Raw genomic sequence first — 20,799 nt, forward strand, 5'->3', positions numbered from 1 at the left:
GTTAGTTTAGCAGTCACCTATCAACTTAATATGCTTTTTCGTGAAAATAATTCATTCTACTGCTATTGAATAGCTGTGCTTCACGTGTTTTCTGGAAACAAATGTGTAGAATCACAGATCCTTGCATTATTTTGGATAGGAATTAGTTCTCAGAATCTAACCATGACAGAAAAGACAACAAAAGATCTTTTGCTTTATACACTACACAGACATGAGTTGTGATTCTTTTGTTGCAAAACCTGATCTTCACCTAAATTTTATTATTAGATTGGTTGTAAATGATTTTGTTTTGGTGCTGGAGATTGAACCCAGGGCATGGTGCCTGCTAGGCAAGCCCCTACCACTGAATATGTCTCCAGCGTCTGAACATTGTCTTCTGATTCATGAACTTATTTTTCAAGCGTGCAATTTTATACGTCATTTAAATTTATTGGTGTTTAGTTTCTGAAATGTGCACTCAAGACATTTTACATATAAAAACTGCTGAGAAAACATTTTTTAGTTACCTGTCACCATAAGGTAGTTTTTGTTTAACCAAAGGCTTATTTTGTTTTAAAGTAAGTTTACTTAGGAACAAAAGTGGGTCAATTTAAATAAAGTATTAATAACACAAATGGTTTGTATATATGACCAAATTGCAGTTGCGACGATGACCCAACAGGAATTTTGGAAGACTGGTTACCCCAGGTAGCGGGATGGGTAGGACACCACTACGGAACCCAGGAAGGCCAGGGGAAGGTCAGCATATCCTGCGCTCCACCGGGATTGGGAGGAAAAGTCGACCCCGCCTCTTCCCCAAGGCGGTGCAGTGCGCAGGCGTACGGACACGCCGCAGCACGGCCGGTGGGACACATTGCGCAGGCGCGGGCGCGCCCGCCAGCTTGGTCCCTATGGAGCTTCCGTAGCGGTGCTGGCGCGGCGGGGAGCGTCCGGGATGAGCGCGGCCGAGGCCGACCGCTGGGCGTGGCTGCTGGTGCTCTGTTTCGTGTTTGGGTGCAATGTCCTGCGGATCCTCCTTCCGTCCTTGTCCTCCTTCGTAAGTGCTGCCTGCCTTTCCCGGGCCGGTGGGGATGCCGCCGCAGGGCCCCCTGGCGCGCTCGGGGGTCCCAGGCCTGCCGCCCGGGGGCCGCAGCGCCGTGCCGGCCGCCGTCGTGAGGTGATTTGGTTTTTGGTTCCCAGCATCTGAAGGCGCAGAGTCTTCCCTCCGCAGCCGGTTCCCGAGCGGGGAGGCGCCGCAGTCCTGGTCGGCTTTCACGTGGCCGGAGCCTTCCCGCCGTGGGTGGCGGCGGCGACCGGAGAAGGTGCCCGGCGCGCGGCTGCCAGCCCCGCCGACCGGTTAGCCCTGGTCCCTGGCCTGGAGCGGCCCTGGCTGCAGGGACGGGGCCTCCCGAGGCCTCGCTGCATGGTCCGCGTGCCAGGTCCCGGAGCGACGGAGCCCAGCTGCAGGGGCCCGCATTTTGGGACGAGCGGGGCGGGGAGACTGGTGAAGAGAGAATCCCAGTACAGTGTGATGCTTTTGGGGTCCGAGGGGGCAACGCGACGTGTCGCCCGGCAGTGAGTGCCTCAGCCTGGTGGCCAGGTGTCCCGGCTGCTGTGAGGGGGGGGATGTCCTCAACGACTCTCACCTCCCGGGGGAGGAGACCAGATAAAAGTGTAGTAGTTGCACTAAGTCATCCACCTAGTGACCACTGGGTGGAGGTTGGAGCCTTGCCTTGTGCTTCTTCCAGTTCTGCACTCCTGCCTACCGGAGCATAGTAAGGGATTTGTAGGGCAGGGGCTCGGGGAGCCGGGCACCCTCTCTTTGCTCACAGCAAAAGTGAGGGGCTGTCTGACTCAGACTGAGACTTCAGACTAGAAACAGCTCTTTCTCTCCTAATAAAAATTGGTGGTGGTGGCATATTTAAGACTAGGCAGGACTTCTGCTTCTTTGCTTTATTCTACTAGGATTGGTTGAGTGTCTGTTTTGGGCAAAACTGTATTCTAGGGCCTTAACCCCTTACCCTGAAGTATAGAGGATTTTCTGTTAACCCCTGCTCCCCTTCAGAATCTTTCCTGATGCCACCTGATGATTAAGAGAATATCCTAGGTTCTAAACCTTGCACGAAAGACTGCTGAAGAGCTGTCTTTTCCTTTTTGTTATGGTTTAGCTCATGTGTGAGATGATGCAAGAAAGTTTAGAGGTAAAATGATCGGGTGTTGAGAACCTTTACCTAATCAGCGCCTTATACACTGGAAGGATTAAGTGGGTGATAGTTGCAGGCAGGTAGGGTGTGACTGGAAGAGGTGGGTCCCTGGGGTTATGCCTTTGGAGTATATATTTTGTCCCCTGTGAACAGAGCTCTTTGTTTCCTAATTGCCATGTCCTGAGCTGCTTTCTTTGGCCATGATGGTCTGCCTCATCTTAGGCCCAGAGCAATGGAGTTGGCCATCTATGGACTGAGACCTCTGAAACTGTGAGCCCCAAACCAACTTTTCGTCATCTGAAATTGTTCTTGTCAGGTTTTTGGTCACAGCAGTGAAAAAACTGACTAAAACATTTGTCTTTTTTCTTTTCGTTGTAAAGTACACATAACATAGAATTCATCATCATCATCCTCGTCATCTTTAGCTGTACAGTCCAGTGGCAGGAGGACATTCTCATTGTTTTGCAGACTACTCTATCCCTATCCCAGAATCTTTTATCAGCCTTTAGCTGAAACTCTTGGCTATTACAAAATAGCTCTATTCTTTTCCCCCAGTCCCTGACAATCATCATTCTGCTGTCTCAGTTTGGCTACTCTAGGAGCCTCATGTAAATGGAACCACAGCTTTTTTTCTTTTGTCTTATTTCACTTAGCATACTATCTCATCCATGTTGTAGCATATGTCAGAATTTCCTTCCTTTTTAAAGACTGAATAATATTCGCTGTATATTGGTACCACATTTTGTTTATCCATTTATCTTTTTTTTTTTTTTTTTGGTACTAGGAATTGAACCCTGGGGTGCTCTACCACTAAGCCACATCCCCAGTTTTTTTATTTTTTATTTTGAGACAGGGTCTCACTTGCTTAGGTCTTAGTTGCTTAGGGCCTTGCTAAAGTGCTGAGCCTCCTGAGTTGCTGGGATTACATGCGTGCACCTGTTTATTTATCCTTTCATCTGTTTATAGACACTTGGGTTATTTCTTCCTTTTGGCTATTATAAGTGAAGCTATTAGAAGTGGATGTATTAATCTGTGTTTGAGTTCTTGCTTTCTATTCTTTTTTTTAATATTTAATTTTTTTTAGTTTTAGGTGGATACAATATCTTTATTTTATTTTTATGTGGTGCTGAGGATCGAACCCAGTGCCTCACATGTGCTAGTCGAGCACTCCACCACTTGAACCCCAACCCTAACTCCAGTTGCTTTCAACTCTTTTGGGTATAATCACAAGTGAAATCGCTAGAGCTGGGCATGGTGGTGCGTGCTTGTAATCCCAGGGAGCTGAGGCAGGGAGATTGCAATTTCCATGCAAGCCTTGGCAGCTTAGTGAGAACATGTCTCCAGATTAAAAAAGGGGGGGCTGAGAGAGTGTGGCTCAGTGGCAGAGTGCCCCTGCGTTCAATCCCCGGTAAAAGTGGAATTGCTGGATCAGATGGGAATTCTGTTTGGTTAGTTTTGCTGAGAAGCTGCCACACTGGTTTCGCAGTGGCCAGGCCATTTGCATTCCCACTCAGTGCACTTGTTATTTTTTGTTATTGTTGTTTTTAACCAGTTGCCATCCTGATAGATGAGTGGTCTGTCACTGTAGTTTTTTTTTTTTTAAATTTTTTAACATTTATTTTTTAGTTTTTTGGCGGGCACAACATCTTTGTTTGTATGTGGTGCTGAGGATCGAACCCGGGTCACACGCATGCCAGGCGAACGCGCTACCGCTTGAGCCACATCCCCAGCGCCCTGTCACTGTAGTTTTGACTTGCATTTCCCAGCATCTCTCCATGTGCTTATGGAAGTCTGTGGCATTATGATTTATTTATTTTGTTTTTTTGTTTGTGGCTCCTGGCTCATAACATCCATGAATGTTATTTTGGAATGGCTTCAGAGCAATGAAGATTAAAGACCTTTTTTTTTTTTAATTTTAAATAATTTGGGGGCACTGTAGGCCTCAGAAAGCAAATTCTGTGTCTCTCAATTTTCTCCCATCCTCCTTTCACCTGCCTTTTCTCCCCAAGGCAGGCCATAGGAATCAAGATTCTCTTTCCTGAGACAGGTCATAGAAACCAAAAATATAATCTTCTTCCACTTTTCTGTCTAGAGCTGAGCACAAAGAAATTTCTCAGCTCATTAGCAGTAGGCCTTACTTTTATGTCCACTCTCATTCCTGTGTGGCTGTCCATTCATCGGTTATGCCTGTGTAGTGAGATCTCCCAAAGGAAAGGTGTGGCACCTTCTGGCCAGCCTAACATGTGAAGGCTCACAGGAGAGTGAACAGGAACTCATCTATGTGCCGAGAGGGTCCTCCTCAACTGGGGATGGGGTGCCCATGCTTAGATTCTTCCAGACCTCCCTTTTCATATCTCTTGGCTGCTTATCTGTATCCTTTAACATATCCTTTGTAAAATCGGCAAGTGTTTCCCTGAGTTCTGCCAGCTGGGCTAGCAAGTTTTTTTTTTTTTTCTTTTTGCAGTGCTGGGGCTTGAGCTCAGGGCCTCTTGCATGCTAGGCAAGTCCTCTACCATTGAGCTACACTCCCAGGCCTTGGTCTAGCAAATTAATGGAACCTAAAGAGCGACTCATGGAAACGCTAATTTGTAGTTGTCTGCCAGAAATTCCAGAGGCTGGAACTTGTAACCATTGTTTGAGGTGAGGATTGTCCTGTGGGACTAAGCCTTATACCTGTGGGATCTGACACTGTTTCTTGGTAGATAGTGTCAGAGTTGAATGAATTAGAGGACACCTCGCTGGTATGGAGTTGATTGCTACTTGCTGGTCGGAAGTCCCTGTGTATTTTGGTATCAACAGCCGTACCTGCATTGTGAGGGTGCAGTAAGAGAAACCATCTTTATCTCTACCCTCACAGCTGCATATTTTCTTTGGAGGCTGTCTGGGCAAGTCTTTTGCCCTTTTAGTCCACTTTGTTGATTTGCTGTGTAGGTGCAAGAGACTCATACTACGGGTAGCTCCTGGGGCCTGGTGTGGCAGAGGCTGGGGTGAGGGTCCTGGCGAGCCACAGGTACTGTGTAGGTGCCGCCAGCAGCTCGTCCTGGATACCTAGCTTTGCGGACAATTGGGTATGGTGCAGGCCGCCTCTGGGTTAGGTTTGTGGGGCCTACCACTGTTTTATAGCCCTAGCATTTTCAAAATCATCTTTCACTTTTTGCTGGAAAACGCGGCCATCTCCCTTTGCACTAGAGGATTGAGGGAGAGGTGGACACTGCAGGATCTGTGTGGGTGGCATGTTTCTTTCTTTTTTTTTTTTTTTTTTGAGAATTTTAATATTTACTTTTTAGTTTTCAGTGGACACAACATCTTTGTAGTGGTGCTGAGGATTGAACCGCACGCATGCCAGGCGAGCGCGCTACCGCTTGAGCCACATCCCCAGCCCAAGTGGCATGTTTCTTAGACATCTCCTTTCCAAAGCAGTCAGGCTCTCAGCGAGTCCCTGCCGTGAGTCTCCAAGCGTTAGGACACAGCCGACTCACAGGACGTGCCTGGGGTCCCTGGGGTGGAGAACAGTATACAGCTGTCTGGGGTGCTCTTATGAGGGGACCAGTGTCCTAGGAGGAGGGGCAGCTGCAGGCCTGGAGCTCTGCTAGTGCTCAGGTTCCAGCTGGTGGTGCTGGCCCTGGCGGAGAGTGGCATCTGGGCTTTTCAGGGTCTGGAGCTCTGTAGGGGCCTTGGTCCCTTCCCTAGATGGAAGAACATCCATCCTGTGTCCAGGGATGTTCCCATGCTTGTCCCCAGAAGTCCTGGAGGCCTCGAGGAGCCAGGCAGCTTGTGTCATCCTCCCACCAGCTGATTTTCAGATGGGGCTGGCCTTGACTTTCGGGACTGAGCACCAGGGCCATGCTTGCTGGTTTTGTTCAGTGTTGGCCTGGCTCTCTCAGGAGGGGTGCTGTGTTTTCATTGCTTCTCGTCCACTGGCACAGGACTTCCATTTTGGGGTGTTTGCTCATTACGCCGGGCAGGTTGCTGGAGGCCAGCGCTTCCCCACCAGGACCTCTCTGCCTCAGTGTGCCCTTGCAGTGCTCTGACCCAGGCCCATCTTGAACAGTTGGTGGGCGCCACCTGGCGGCCACTGTCATCTCATCCTCATGTTCCTGGCCCACTGGCATAGGTATATGGGAGGGGGAGAGGCCTTTGGGTGGCAGTCAGTCTAGGTGGGCTACAATTCCATACAGGATTCCTCTGCCCGTGGAGTCCTCTGGGTCTTGCTGGGGAGAGTACTTTTTCTCAAACCACGAGTTCATATCCATATTTCCAGTTCTAAGTTCTAGTTCTCTCCCAATACCCATTTCTGTCTTTTTCTGACAGAAGACCGACTCTCCTTACCTTTAATGCTTATGTGATGTCCTTGCCCATAATCTCCCATCTCCTCTGTCACCTGTACCCAGTGTGGATGGCTGCTTCATTCCTGCTTGGCTTCTGATGCCATGTTTGGTGGGGTTCCTGTTTTCTGATTTGCCATCTGTGTTCCTCACCTGTTCAGATTCTGACTCCCTGTCTGGCAGCGCTGTCTTGGGGGTCCTCTATCACTATGCTTGGCCCTGATCTGCCTTGATCAGGTGCCCCTGTGTGGGAAGACCCTCCCCACTGGGCTCTGACACCCTGCTCTAGGCCTCTACCTCATCACTGATGCCCTGCACCCCCACCTTCTCAGCCCCATCTAATGTAGGACTCAGTTCTTCAGGACGGGAACAGGATTATGTTCCCTGTCACTTAAATGGCTGCAGTGATGATGGAATTGATTTTTATTTTATGATGCTAATTGGATTCTTATAAGTAAAAAATACACACATTTGTACTGTAGTAATCCATGGCATATCTGCAGAAGGGAAAATGTCATTTGTATAGTCATTCAAATTCAAGGGAATTTGGGGCTTTCTCTTTTTTTAAAATTTTTTTCCTAGTTGTAGATGGACACATGTCTTTATTTTTATTTATTTTTATGTGGTGCTGAGGATAGAACCCAGGGCCTCACGCGTGAGAGGTAAGCGCTCTGCCACTGAGTGTCAACCTCAGCTCAGAGTTTTGGGCTTTCTTTGTGCTGTTGGAAAGGCTAGGAAAATGCCACAGCCTGGCCATGTAGGTCATGGGAAGCTTGAAAGGCACAGCAATATGATGTTGGTTTGTCCTGTGCAGCCAAACATGGCCAGAGTCACCTCAAAAGCCTTGGCAGGGGTGTTCCCTCAAGAGGCTGTTCCAAACCATCTGAAGACAGGGCTGGGTGGGATTCCAAAGAAAGAAGCTCTAAACACTGGGATAATCTGTGCAGAGCTTTTCTCAGGGGAATTAACATAGCCATCCTTGTGACAGACAGTGAGAAAGAAATAAGATATGTTTTTCCTAGGTATGTCCTCCACAAGGGGGTTGGATTACAGAGTTTATGTGGGTGTTTTTTAAAAAATATTTATTGATTTATGTATCTTTTGTTTTAGATGGACATATTATTTTGTTTTTATGTGGTGCTGAGGATCAAACCCAGTGCCTCATGAATGCTAGGCGAGCTCTCTACCACTGAGCCACAGCCCCAGCCCCCATTATGTGGGTGTTTGAGCGTGAGCGGCTTTTCTGAGGGTGGCTGGTTTCTACATGTTGAGCAACAAAGCTAATCACCCAGTGTTTTCCAGCAATAGCCTGACCCATGTAAGGATCTGGGAATGTTCAAAGCCACATCTTGGGTTCAAGCCTGCAAGGAAAATAGGCAGCTGGCTGGGTCACAGTAGAAAGCACACTGTGTTTCTCAGTCAGAACATATAAGGAAAGGGGAGGGCTGTGGAGCCGTTCTCTACCCCACATGGGAAGATACTGATCTCGGCCTTCCACCCTGCCAGATGTCCAGGGTGCTGCAGAAGGATGCAGAGCAGGAGTCGCAGATGAGGGCAGAGATCCAGGATATGAAGCAAGAGCTCTCCACGGTCAACATGATGGACGAGTTTGCCAGATACGCCAGGCTGGAAAGGAAGATCAACAAGATGACGGACAAGCTCAAGACTCATGGTATTGCAGTGAGTGGCACCTGGAAAGTGTCGCGAGAGCTGGTTAATAGAGAATTCTCTATATATGGATTTGTAGGACACAGGCTTTGCTTCTTAGGCATTCTAAATGTTGATAGAAATTTTTTATGTTGTCTGGAAGAAACCCAGTAATAAATATTACTTTCTCCTGATTTGCTGGTGAAGCTTTGCATTCTAAACACAGAAACATTTAAGAATCCTTTTAGATTTTCTTTGGAGTCAATGTATCTTTGTAGGTTTTCATTTTCTTTTTTAAATATTTATTTTTTAGTTGTAGTTGGACACAATACCTTTATTTATTTTTATGTGGTGCTGAGGATCAAACCCCGGGCCTTGCACATGCTAGGCGAGTGCTCTACAGCTGAGCCATGACCCTAGCCCTAGGGTTTCATTTTCAAATTCAGCATTTTTCTGAAGGAATCCTAGAAAAAGATATTGTAGTGGGTTCTCAGAAAGGAATCCTAGAAAAAGATATTGTAGGGTTGTTCTGCTTTCTGGAAAATGCCCAAAACTGTCGTGATCTGAGTGAAGGACAGCCATGTGCCGAAGGCCCTGCTGGCCTGTGCGTGGTGAGAGAGCTGTCTTCAAGGTATGGAAAGCACATCTTTAGGCTGGGGACCATCTAGACTCCTGCTTGGGGTTTCTGTGTGATGTAGACCAGGAAGTAGGGAAGAGAATTTATTACTGTTGACAAGGCATTATAAAAAGAACCTCTGGTGGAGTTGAATAATTTTGAGGGTTCTCAAAAGTGAAGCTGTCCTGACCTCACAATCTGAGTGACTTTTAAGAAGTTCTGTCTTATATGTCTAAATGTCTCGGGTGATCGTTCTTGTCTCTACCTGGAGGTACTTCCTGAGGCAGTGTCTGTGGTCGAAGTGTCTTCTCCTGTTGTCAGGACTGCATCACGGTTCATCCTGCTTCTCTTCTTCCTTTCAGTGAAAGCACGGACAGCTCAACTAGCCAAGATAAAATGGGTGATGAGTGTTGCTTTCTACATATTGCAAGTAAGTGTACTGTCACCAGGGCCTTTGTGACTTGTCTCCAGATGCTGTGGCCTGTGGAACTTGGGCCTAAGAACACTAAGCTGCCATGTCATGGGGTCCTCCAGCATGTGACTCTGACACCTGTGAATTTCTTTTTTTTTTTTTTTGACTGATTTTTTTTTTTAAAGAGAGAGAGAGAGAGAATTTTTTAATATTTATTTTTTAGTTTTTGGCGGACACAACATCTTTATTTGTATGTGGGGCTGAGGATCGAACCCAGCGCTGCGCGCATGCCAGGCGAGCATGCTACCACTTGAGCCACATCCCAGCCCCACCTGTGAATTTTTAATTACACTGATAGAGAGCCTTTCTCTGGGGCCGAGTTGTTAGAGGTTGGGACTTTGGCAAATGAACCCTGAAGTGACCTCTTGGGAGTTCCCACCTTGCCTCTGTTCCAGTACAGTTTTAAGGGCCCGGGGATGTTGTAAGAAGTTTACAAAACTTGTATTTTCTAATATCTGCAGTCATTTTGGATAGTACTTGTTCCCTGGTGTGCACAGACAGCACTCCGAGGCCCCAGCTTCTTAGCTACAGACTTCTGCTGTGAGGCTTCCCTTGGGGCTGCCACCTCTGTTGCTGCTTGTATGAGGCTGTGGCTGTGTGCTGACAGGGCAGGCCTCTGGCTGCTTGAGAGGAGTTTAACATTATGTATGGTCTTTACTGAGCTGAAGTATTCAAAAACCTACCTTGCAAAGTCCAGGTTTTGGGGTACACTGAAGTGAAATGATCTGAGGCACTGTATTTGATGCCACATTGATTCAGAGACATAGGGGTTACCCCAGTGCCCCTTTTAAGTCTGTTCATTTTCATGGCATATTCAAGATCATGAATGGGACAGAAAGCCACTCTTCAGTTTTCCACTCAACTTTGAAACTTGGGGTTCACTTGTGCACTCCTACACTGACACAGCTGTTGGGGGCATTAGCTCATTTTTCAAGGGTCTTAGAGGCAAGGGTGTGCTTCTGTCTTTCTCTGTTGTATTCAGCTGTAGTTCATCTAGTCAGAGACAGGCAGTGGGAACAGAACACCTGTCTTAAGCGAGGACTTGGTCAGCTTATCAGCTAACTTACATAGTGTATATGTGGATTCATAACAAAATAGTAAGATGCCAGTTCCCGGGAGAGCGCTCAGCTGCTTGTTGGCAGCATATTCTGGACGTGCTTATGAACTCTCCTCAGCTAGATGTTCCTTCTCGAGGCTGCAGCCCTGGACAGCAGAGCTGGTATGTCTGTTCTGTTGGCTTTGAGGACTGGGTTGACACAGCTTGGGGCTGTCAGTGTCTCAGTGTTCATTACATTTCCGCCTTCTTCCCTGTGATTATCTGTGTGATGGCACGTGTTCTTTACTCACTGGAAGTGTCTTTCCAGGCAGCCTTGATGATCTCGCTCATTTGGAAGTATTATTCTGTCCCCGTGGCTGTTGTGCCAAGTAAATGGATAACACCGCTAGACCGCCTGGTAGCCTTCCCTACCAGAGTAGCAGGTAAGAACTTTTTGGAAAACACAGTGGAAGACCCTGCAGAGGTGTGTGGTGGGAGATTGAGTTACCTGACATCGTCCTCACTCGCCATCTGTTGGTGATCTGTGGTTTGTCTCAGCTTTGTACGAGGCTTGCAGTCAAGAAAATGAAGTCCAGAGAAGCTCTTTGACTTGTCCATGGTCACTGCAGTGTTAAAGAACAGACTCGAATCAGCTGGGGTCTGCTTCTAGGAACCAGGCCCAACTTGGGGATTCTGATGCACCCTTCATTAAACACTACCTCTTGTTCCCAAGTTCTGTCTTTTCAGTCTGTAGTAAGATTGGCCTTTCTGCACACTTGCTGCTGTCAACCCTTCTTTTACTTTTGAAAGATAACCTCTATTGGATGTTAAAAGTAGTACATGTCTGGGCTGGGCTGGGGCTCAGTGGTGGAGCACTTGCCTCTCACGCGTGGAGCACTAGGTTCGATCCTCAGCACCACATAAATAAATAAAATAAAGGTATTGTGTCCATCTACAACTAAATATTAAAAAGAAATTAAAAAAATAGTACATGTTATTGAAGAATGATTAGAAATACAGGAACACTGATGATGTACAAAAAATTGAATGATCTTCCAAATCAGTCATCTGCAATTATCAGTATTTGTGTTACTGAATACATTGTTTCCTAAGTAGTCCTAATACAGGAGTTAATTTATTTAAAAAAAAAAAGAAAGCAAGCAAGAAAGAAAAAGAAATATAGGAACAATTGAAAACCCAAGCTGGTCATTGTAGTATGCACCTGTAATCCCAGCGACTGGGGTTCTGTCCCTGGTACCCCCAAAAAACCAACCAAACAAAAACAGCCAAACAACCCATTTGTTATTGATAACACCTTTTATAGAAGTATATTTTTTTCCATGTATCTGATGTAGCTAAGAACATCTGGTACATATCATCCTACTATTCTGTTTCCTGGAGGCTGGAAGTCCAAGATGAAGGTGCTTCAGGTTCTGTGTCTGATGAGAGTGCTTTTTTTTTCCTGGGGATTGAACTCAGGGACACTCAACACTGAGCCACATCCCCAGCCCTATTTTGTGTTTTATTTATTAGAGGCAGTGTCTCACTGAGTTGCCCAGAGCCTTGCCATTGCTGAGGCTGGCTTTGAGCTCGAAATCCTCCTGTCTCAGCCTCCCGAGCTGCTGGGATTATAGGTGTGCACCACTGTGCCTGGCTTGAGGGTGCATTTTCTGGTTCATAGGTGGCTCCTTCTTGCCTGTTCTCAGGTGTTGTTACGAATGCAAGAATGAGTTCTCAGGTCTCAGAACCCCAAAGGCCCTCCTTCCTACACTGTCACTGGAGTTAGGGTTTCAGCATGTGGTTTGGGCGGTACAAGCATGTAGATCATGGCACTGTATCAATTCACTTTTTACTAGTGAATTTTCTTTACTAAGCAGAGTTCTTCCAGTCTGTTGTTATAATACATAGTAATGCATCTTTCTGGCAGGAAAGGGAACTCAAACCAGGGCCTGTGTTCAGTGTAATTTCTGCTTAGTAATGATGTTGCCCTGTGGATCTGTCTGACAGAGTTCAACCCATGAACTTAGCCTTTCTTCACCCTGCACTGCTCAGAAGGAATTGCAGTCCTGTAATTTCTTCTAATTAAGTTGAAGGTGACAGGCAGGAAGTGTGGCGAGCCTGTCTGCATGCTCTCATGTTCAATTTCTTTATTTTCAGGTGGTGTTGGAATTACCTGTTGGATTTTAGTTTGTAACAAGGTTGTGGCGATTGTACTTCACCCTTTCAGCTGAAGAGGAGATGAACACTGCTGGGGGACTGTTTTGTTGTCCTGGGAATTGAACTCAGGGTTCCTTACCACTGAGCCCCAACTCCAGCCTTTTTTATTTTTAATTTTGAGACAGGGTCTCGCTAAGTTGCCCAGGCTGACCTCAAACTCCTGCCTCTGCCTTCCTGAGTTGCTGGGATTACAAGTGTGCCCCACCACACCTGGCCTAGCTGTATGACTTACAAAAATAGTTCTCTTATTAGGTTAAAAGTCTGATTGCCACTTAAAAAAACAAAAACAACAACAACAAAAAAAAAAACCCCAGAGTACACAGGGTAGTTTTTTTGTTGGATATGTTCTTGGGCTTTTTGTGAGATTCTTGTGAGAATCCCAGTGTTCTGCAGTTGGGGACGTGTGCATCAACCACCTAACGCTGGCTTTAAAACACTGATTTGGTCTCTTGGCACATTATTTTGTTGCCAACTGGAAAGTCAAAATTTTCTAACAATTTAAGTACTTTTTAATTCAGTTTAGAAAGTAGCTTAATCTTATTATCACTACTAGAACTTGAACATTTGGTTTTTTTGCCTCATGTAGTATAACTGAAAGAATAACACTAATTGACATTGCTTGTTCTTTTTCTATGTCTAAATGTTGTTTGTTGGATAAACATTTGCATAGTGTATATTATCTACTTATTTGGAGCTGTTAGTTTTCATTACAGTGCTTTATAAATGTACTGATGAGACCATAATGAATTGTTTTGTATTTAAGCATTTCAAATTAAGTATGTTTTGTAAGCATTTAATATTTATGCTTAGTAGAATGGAACAAAGTTAAAACACAAAGTAGGGAGTCTGATTAAATTAATCTGAACTGATACTTTTTGACCTCTAAAGTATAATTCTGCTAAATCTATTTTTTGAGGCACATTTTCTAATTAAAATATTTGCAAGTGCTGGCGTTACTTACTTCCTTGTCACCACTTACTTGCTGTAAACGATTTGTAACTGACAAGTGGTGAGAGGCTTGGCTGTTAACTTGGTGTGTAACCATAGCACAGTACAGCTAAATTCTCTCAACTGGTTTTCAGAAGATCATATTCTTTTTTAGTGGGGTGGGTACTGGGGATTGAACTCAGGGGCACTTGACCACTGAGCCACATCCCAGCCCTATTTTGTATTTTATTTAGAGACAGGGTCTCACTGAGTGGCTGACTGCCTCTCCGTTGCTGAGGCTGCTTTGAACTCACAATCTTCCTGTCTCAGCCTCCCAAGCTGCTGGAATTATAGGTGTGCACCACTGCCCCCTGCCCAAAGATCACATTCTTAATTCTTGTGTTTCTCGTGATCTAATAAGTAGATCATTATTATTTTAGTTGATTATACTGTGAAAAGACAAAGTGCTTTGGTCCTTTAGTTTATTGTCATATTGAGGCCCACCAGGGTGGGTTTGAGGTTCCACTAACTTAAACTCACAAGACACTGCAGACTTTCCCAGTACCCACCTTACTTCATGACGTGTGCAGACCTGGAAACTCAGCAGTGCTCATAGCAGATAGGATCAGGAGGACCTGATGGCAGCTCTGGAGTCTCACACCACACAGGAGATGCTTCGGCTGTAAAGGAGGAGGAGCCCACAGGAGAGGAGCACAGAGTGGCCCAGGAGGCCGCCCAGAGTGCGGCAGCCTTCACGGAGTTTAGCACAGGGAGGCTCCTGCCTCCCTCCCCTTCCCAGCAAGCTACAGCCTCAAGTGATGGTCATACGGAAATCAGTGGGCAGCCAGGTGCAGCACGCCAGGTCGTCCGCGGACCACCAATCAGTGTGAAGTGCCCCAGCAAGACCCTCTGCCTTCCAGTTGATGCTGCCGGAATTGTGGCGAGTCTCACTGAGGAAAGACTGAGAGTTCATGAAGGGTCTGGGGAGATTATGTAGGGAAATAGAAACGTCCTTTATGTTGCACATCATTTTTTTTTTTTTTTTTTCAAAAAGTGTTTTTGTTTTTAAGTAAATAATAAGTATGGGGTTGAATTAAAAAGATAACAGAAAGGGATACCATCTTGTAAAGCAATTTCTCAGAGTTCTCATGTTATCAGTTTCTTATGATTTCTCCAAGATATCCATGTGTTTATGAATACTGATGTATGTGCTTGTAAAGTAATTTTTTTAAGTTATAAAAGTAAAACCTGAAAAGAAAATAATTCTTGTTTTATTTGTTCATTTTATTTATTTATTTTTGTCAATGGACCTTTATTTTTTTTATTCATATATGGTGCTGAGAATCGAACCCAGGGCCTCACACACGCTAGGCAAGTGCTCTATACCACAACCCCAGCCCTGTTTATCTTTAAAAATCTAACTTGGAAAGTACAGAAAAAGAGTGAGAAAGCACAGCCTCTGATTCCATGGGACTAGGATTGCTGAATTTTGCTTTTTCCTATTTGTGGTGTGTATCATATTTATGGGGTTTTTATTCAAAATATTTTGTATATATTTGGAAATATACACAAAGTGTTTATTAAAATCGCATATTTTAAAACAGCTTTACATAAAAACAGACACCTCTGCTTCAAAATATACTTCAAACTCTCTTCTTACCAGTTTGGTCGTAAACTTGTGGTATACCAGCTGGGAAACCTCTGCATGACAAACCGACAGTCACTCTCCTGTGGTTCCTCTCTTGCCACCACAAGGGACAGTGCTGGTGGGACCTGATTTCCCTTCCCTGCGCTTTTGGGCTCTGGCCTTGTGTGGTTTTTCCTGTGCTGGGTGTGTGTGTCGGGGGCTGTGGGAACCCACTGCCCCCAGCCTGGACTTGAAACACCAGGGAGCTGCTTCTGACCACCTGAGACGTGACTTCTCCCGCTCCCTGACATCTGAGATCTGTGCGGTTTTGTGTTAACCGATGATATCTGTTGTTGTGCACTTTTGTTGCTTATGTTTCAGATCCTGTTTTTTTGGTAATGTCTACTTTCTTTTTTTAAAAAAAATATTTTTTAGTTATAGGTGGACACAATATCTTTATTTTTTTATGTGGTGCTGAGGATGGAACCCAGTGCCTCACGCATGCTAGGTGAGCACTCTACCTCTCAGCCAAAGCTCCAGCCTATAAAAGATTTCCTTTCTAGTGATGCCCTACGTGCCCTCAGGGCTAGAGATAGTTGCTTAGACTGTGTTGGCCCTCCCATCATATTTAGGTCAGGAATAACTGAAAGAAAAAAAAAAATCATGCAGTGATTTTCTACCAGGACCATAAGACATATAAAAAAGTGCGTTTTCTTCATAGTTGAGGTGATACCAGTTAACTGTCAGAATTTTCCAGGGTGCGACGTTTGAGGCAACCCCCAGGCCAGGCCATTCCTGCTGCCTTTGGGGGTGTGGGTGTTTGTGGGACAGATTTTCTGCTTGCATGTTTGGGGCCTAATGCTTCCTCTCTCAACCTTGACGGCGCTGTCTTCTCCAAGGAGTTCAGTCTTGAATGAATATTGTGAGTTTTTGACAATATTGTAGTTAAAGACATTGGACTCTATTATTTCATGTTCACTAAATTTTCTTCCTGATTTTTTTTTTTTTTTTTTCCTCATGGTACTGGTGATTGAACCCAGGGGTGTTCTACCACTGAGCCACATCCCCAGCCCCCTGTTTGTGGCTTTTTGCCATTACAGACAGTGCTGTCAAAGCGTTCTCAGCCAGGTCTTGTGGCAGGTGTTATGCTAGAGCCTCTCCAGGGCATATGCCCAGGACTCAAATTGCTGGCTCATAGGTTATAGGTCTATTTAATTTTGCTAAGTAATGCCAAAATGTTTTCCAAAGTGGGGGAACCAATATATATGCTCTCCTGTTGGTGTACAAAAAAATTCCACTTGATCCATACTGTTGCCAAGGCTTGATACTGGCCTCCTTTTTCACTTTTTTATTTTTTTTGAGGGGGGTTACCAGGGATTGAACTCAGGGGCACTCAACCACTAAGCCACATCCTGGCCCCATTTTGTGTTTTATTTAGAGATGGGGTCTCACTGAGTTGCTTAGTGCCTCACTTTTGCTGAGGCTGCCTTTGAAGTCATGATCCTCCTGCCTCAGCCTCCCAAGCTGCTGGGATTACAGGGGAGCGCCACCATGCCCAGCCCCTCCTTTTTCACTTTTTGAGAGGTTTTATTCGTGTTTACTGACTACTAACAAGATATATTGTCTAGTCCTGTTCTTGAAATTCCTGATCCTGGTTGCCCGTTTCTTAGACCTTTCTTACTGATTTAATTCCTTATATATTCTGAATACTAAGCTGTATTCACTAGTGTGAAGCAAGTCTTCTGCACGTTTGGGTCTTCTCTTTTCTCTTTGTTTATAGATCATCTGTTGAACAGATATCATTCATAACCTATACTTTTCCTTTGTGATTCATACTTTTGTATCTTCAGGATCTTGACCTAGCCAAAGATCATAAAGTGATCTTTTCCCTATGTGTCTTGTAAAATTAGTACTATTCGACTTTTCATAGTTACATTCAAAGCAAACTTTTCATTTTAATATGATTTCAGGTTTACAAAAATAGCACAAATAATTCTTGCATAGCCTTCATCTAGTTTCCACAAATGTTTTAACACCTTAACTATAAAGCCACTATCAAATCAGGAGATAAAATAGAACTAACCTCTAGGTCTTACTGAATTGTGTGCATTGCCCCACAAGTCTTTTGTGATCTAGGATCCAGTCCAGGAATCCACATTACATTTGCTGCTTATGTCTCCTGAATCTCTTCCAACCTGGGATAGGTTTTCAGTCTTTTTCCTGCAAGATTTTTGGCAGTTTTGAAGATTGCTGGCTAGTTATTTTATAGAAAAACCTCAATTTGAAGTGGTCTGATGTGCATTTACGATTGAATTCAGTTTAGGCATTTTGACAAGACCACCACCTTGCTAATGCAGTACACTGATGTATCTCACAGTGGTAATGATGTTAACGTTGATTACTTGGTTAATGATGGGGGCCTGTTGAAAGGTCTTGGGAACCCACTTGAAAAAGCTCCCAATGGCCTAGTCTGGAACAACTTGAGAACAAAATAAGTAAGGATTATAATTCATAAAATAAAATACCTAAAAGTTCATGTTAGTATAAATAAGGAGAAAAAAAGGGAACCTTTCCCCCCCTGCTAAAGATTTCAATTAATGAATGTAGAAGGAAGGATTGCCAAATGGTATGCTACAATGTATGGATGGAAATGTACCAGCAAGCTATTTGCATTGTCTCATGACCTCTCCATAAAATACTTATACACACTGGGGCTGAGGTTGTGGCTCAGTGGCAGAGCGCCTGCCTTGTGTGTGCAAGGCCCTGAGTTCGATCCTCAGCACCACATAGACATAAATAAATAAAATAAAGGCATTGTGTCCATCTACAGATAAAAAAAATTAAAAAAAAAATACTTATACACAGAGAAAAAAGAGTGACTTTAAATGGGGAAACTGCGCAGTTTTTTTTTTTTAAAGGGGCGTTTAATCACTGAGCCACATCCCCAGCCCCCCCCCCCTTTTTTTAAATATTTTTGTAGTTGTAGATGGACATAATATCTTTATTTTGTTTATTGTATGTGGTGCCAGGATCGAACCTAGTTTCTCACGCCTACCAGGGAAGTGCTCTACCACTGAGCCACAGCCACAGCCCCTCCAGCCCTTGTTTTGTATGTTTTATTTTGTAACTTTTTTTGGTTTGTTTTAGTTGTAGTTCAACACAATGCTCTTATTTTTATGTGGTGCTGAGGATCGGACTCAGTGTCCGGCATGTGGTAGGCGAGCGCTCTACCGCTGAGCCCCAGCCCCAGCCCCATTAACTTTTTTTATTATTTATTATTTTTTTTTTTTTGGTGGGCTGGGGTGGGGCTCAGTGGTAGAGCACTTGCTTCGCATGTACAAGACCCTGGGTTCTATCCTCAGCACCACATAAAAATAAATGAATAAAATAAAGGTATTGTGTCCAACTACAACTAAAAAATAACTATTTTTTTTTTATAGTTGTAGATGGACAACATGCCTTTATTTTTGCGTGGTGCTAAGGATCAAACCCAGTGCCTCACACATGCTAGGCCAACACTCTGCCACTGAGCTACAGCCCCAGCCCCAGTGTGTTTCTATTTTGAGACAGGGTCTGATAAGTTGCTGAGGCTGGCTTTGAACTCATGATCCTCCTGCCTTAGCCTTCCAGGTCACTGGAATTACAGGTGTGTGCCACCACACCTGGCTAGAGTCGAGCCTTTAATCCACCTGGAATTGATTTTTGCGTGTCGTGAGCTTGGGATCCATTTCTCTCTCTCACCCACCACCCTAGTGCCCACCCGGCAAGCCCCAGAGCTCTAGGATTTCCTAAGGCCTAGGTTCCTCCAGAGAGGATTTGCATTTCTATTGCCATGGGGTCCTGCCAGCCTGCAGTTCTAGGTATACAGATCCTGGGGTGATCCAGTTTCAAGCTGTCCCAGAAGATGAGGGATGACTTTGGCCACAAAATCTCAGCATCTTTATACACACAGGGTTGTAGTTTGCTGAGGCTGCAGACCCTCTGGAGGGAGTGTCAGGATTAGGTGGGGAAGGGACCCGATTTGGCTGCCCAGGTGGGCCCTGGATGTCTGCCTGATGCTCAGGTTCTCGGGTTTTGGCGGACGCTGGCTGCAGAGCCTCCCTCCCCTCCCTGCTTGGTGTTCGCCCCCACCTGTCTGCGGCTGCCCCGTTCACTTCTGGCCTCTTCTGTGGATTTGGTTGTACTGCATCTTTAGCTTCTTCTTTTTTTCCCCCCCTTTTTTCTTTTTCTTTTACAGTGAGAGTGTCCGAGTACCTTCTCTATCAGAAGGTAGATATGCATCCTCAGGTGATGAATCTGTTTTTATTTAAAAAATCATTTTTTTTCTTGACTGTAAAGTTTTATTCATGACAGAAAACATATGAAAGAAAGTCAAAGTAGAAAACACTAAAAAGAAATTTAAAGTTGGCCACAATTTTATTCCTCGGAGATTAAAAGTAGCATTCTAATGTTTCCTTATAACTTTCTGTACTCACACAATGACTAGAGGGCCGCAGCCAGGAGTCCATGGGATACTAAAGCTGTGTAATAAACCCGTCTTCAAAAAATAATTTAGAAAAAAGATGTAAATTTGTATTTAAAATGTTACCATTGGATAATATACAATGGATTTTAAAAATTAGCAAGAAAGCAACAGCCTACTTATCTAAGGTCAATTTAAGTACTAACACACACAACCTCTGCTGTTAGGAATGGTGAGATTAGAAGCACATGAGCAGCAGTATATGACATAAGCATGTATCAGGATATTGATTGATTATACTTAATTACTTTTCTTTTTCCTTCTGTAGGTGAAGATGACTGGATAGAATCGACTACAGTCAGGTTAGAATCTCCGAAAGTGTTGCCTGCGGAGGCCTGACCGGGAGGCACGTGGTGTGCCGCCTTATTTTTCAGAGCCTCCTCGGATCTGCCCACAGCAGCTGGACTGATCTGGTCATTTTTTAAGACACAGCCTGACCCAAAGAGCTCTTCCATGAGGTTGCTCTTCTTCTCTTTGAAGCTCGTGTCTTTGGCTTTCGCTCTGGAGGACTTTCCGAAGGAGGGCTCGTACCTGCTCACGAGCTTCCCGTCCTCTGTGCTGCCCTGGTGTCTGCTGGAGCTGTGCCCGCACCGCGTGCTGCCCGTGTCCGCGTGCCCACCCGCCGCGGGCAGCCCCTGGTGCAGGTTTTCGGTGGCCTCGGTGAAGGAGTAGTGCTTCCGCTGTCTGCAGGCCAGCTTGGAGCTGGGAGGGGCGCACTTGCACCTCTCGGGCGTCTGGTCGGCCGTTTGCTCGCTGTCCTGCGTCTGCACGCTGTCTTTGAACTTGTCCTTCACCAGCTCACCTCCCGGACTGCTTTCTCTTTCAGGGTGAATTACTGGGATTCTTTTTGTTGGTAATTCTTGTTCTTGCAAAATGGTTTTCTTTTCTTGATCCTCCTTTTTCTCTTTCTGTCTTCCAGTATTCTCCAGAGGCGCTTGTATTTCCAAATGTTCCTCTTCCTTTGGTAAATCTGTATTGGGAAAGCAGACAAGGCAGTGCCCTTTAAAATCAGTGGATTCTTTTTTCAAGATGCGTGTTGGTGCGCTGACCCTTCCTGACAAGCACACTGGCACCACGGCAGAGGGAAGAAAACAGATCCTACAACACAGAAAGGGATGTCTTCTATTGACCCCCTTGAAAAGTCTTACTTTCCTATGAGATCCCAAATAAATGGAAATCATGAAACCAAAATAAAAATGATATTCATAGACAAAATTTGCTGACAAG

The 20,799-nt window shown here is 45.0% G+C and overlaps 2 protein-coding genes across 2 annotated transcripts in view; one reads left to right on the forward strand and one right to left on the reverse strand.

Moving 5' to 3' along the window:
• The first annotated feature begins 877 nt into the window (after positions 1 to 877).
• Positions 878 to 14,686, forward strand: Get1 (guided entry of tail-anchored proteins factor 1). Its single transcript, XM_046439081.2, has 5 exons — positions 878 to 1,036; positions 8,015 to 8,180; positions 9,134 to 9,201; positions 10,608 to 10,722; positions 12,437 to 14,686. The coding sequence occupies exons 1-5, from the start codon at positions 935 to 937 to the stop codon at positions 12,508 to 12,510; spliced, it is 525 nt and encodes a 174-aa protein (XP_046295037.1). The 5' UTR covers positions 878 to 934; the 3' UTR covers positions 12,511 to 14,686.
• A 4,699-nt stretch (positions 14,687 to 19,385) lies between these two features.
• Positions 19,386 to 20,799, reverse strand: part of Lca5l (lebercilin LCA5 like) — a 29,429-nt gene continuing 28,015 nt past the window's right edge. The window contains exon 8 of the mRNA XM_046439078.2: positions 19,386 to 20,542. Within this exon, the coding sequence (XP_046295034.2) occupies positions 19,791 to 20,542 (752 nt within the window). The 3' untranslated portion in view covers positions 19,386 to 19,790. The remainder of the gene's footprint in view (positions 20,543 to 20,799) is intronic.

Source organism: Marmota monax, unplaced genomic scaffold (assembly GCF_021218885.2).
Source record: "Marmota monax isolate L192 unplaced genomic scaffold, Marmota_monax_Labrador192_F-V1.1 WCK01_AAM20220418_F8-fsc00125, whole genome shotgun sequence".
Taxonomy (NCBI): Eukaryota; Metazoa; Chordata; class Mammalia; order Rodentia; family Sciuridae; genus Marmota; species Marmota monax.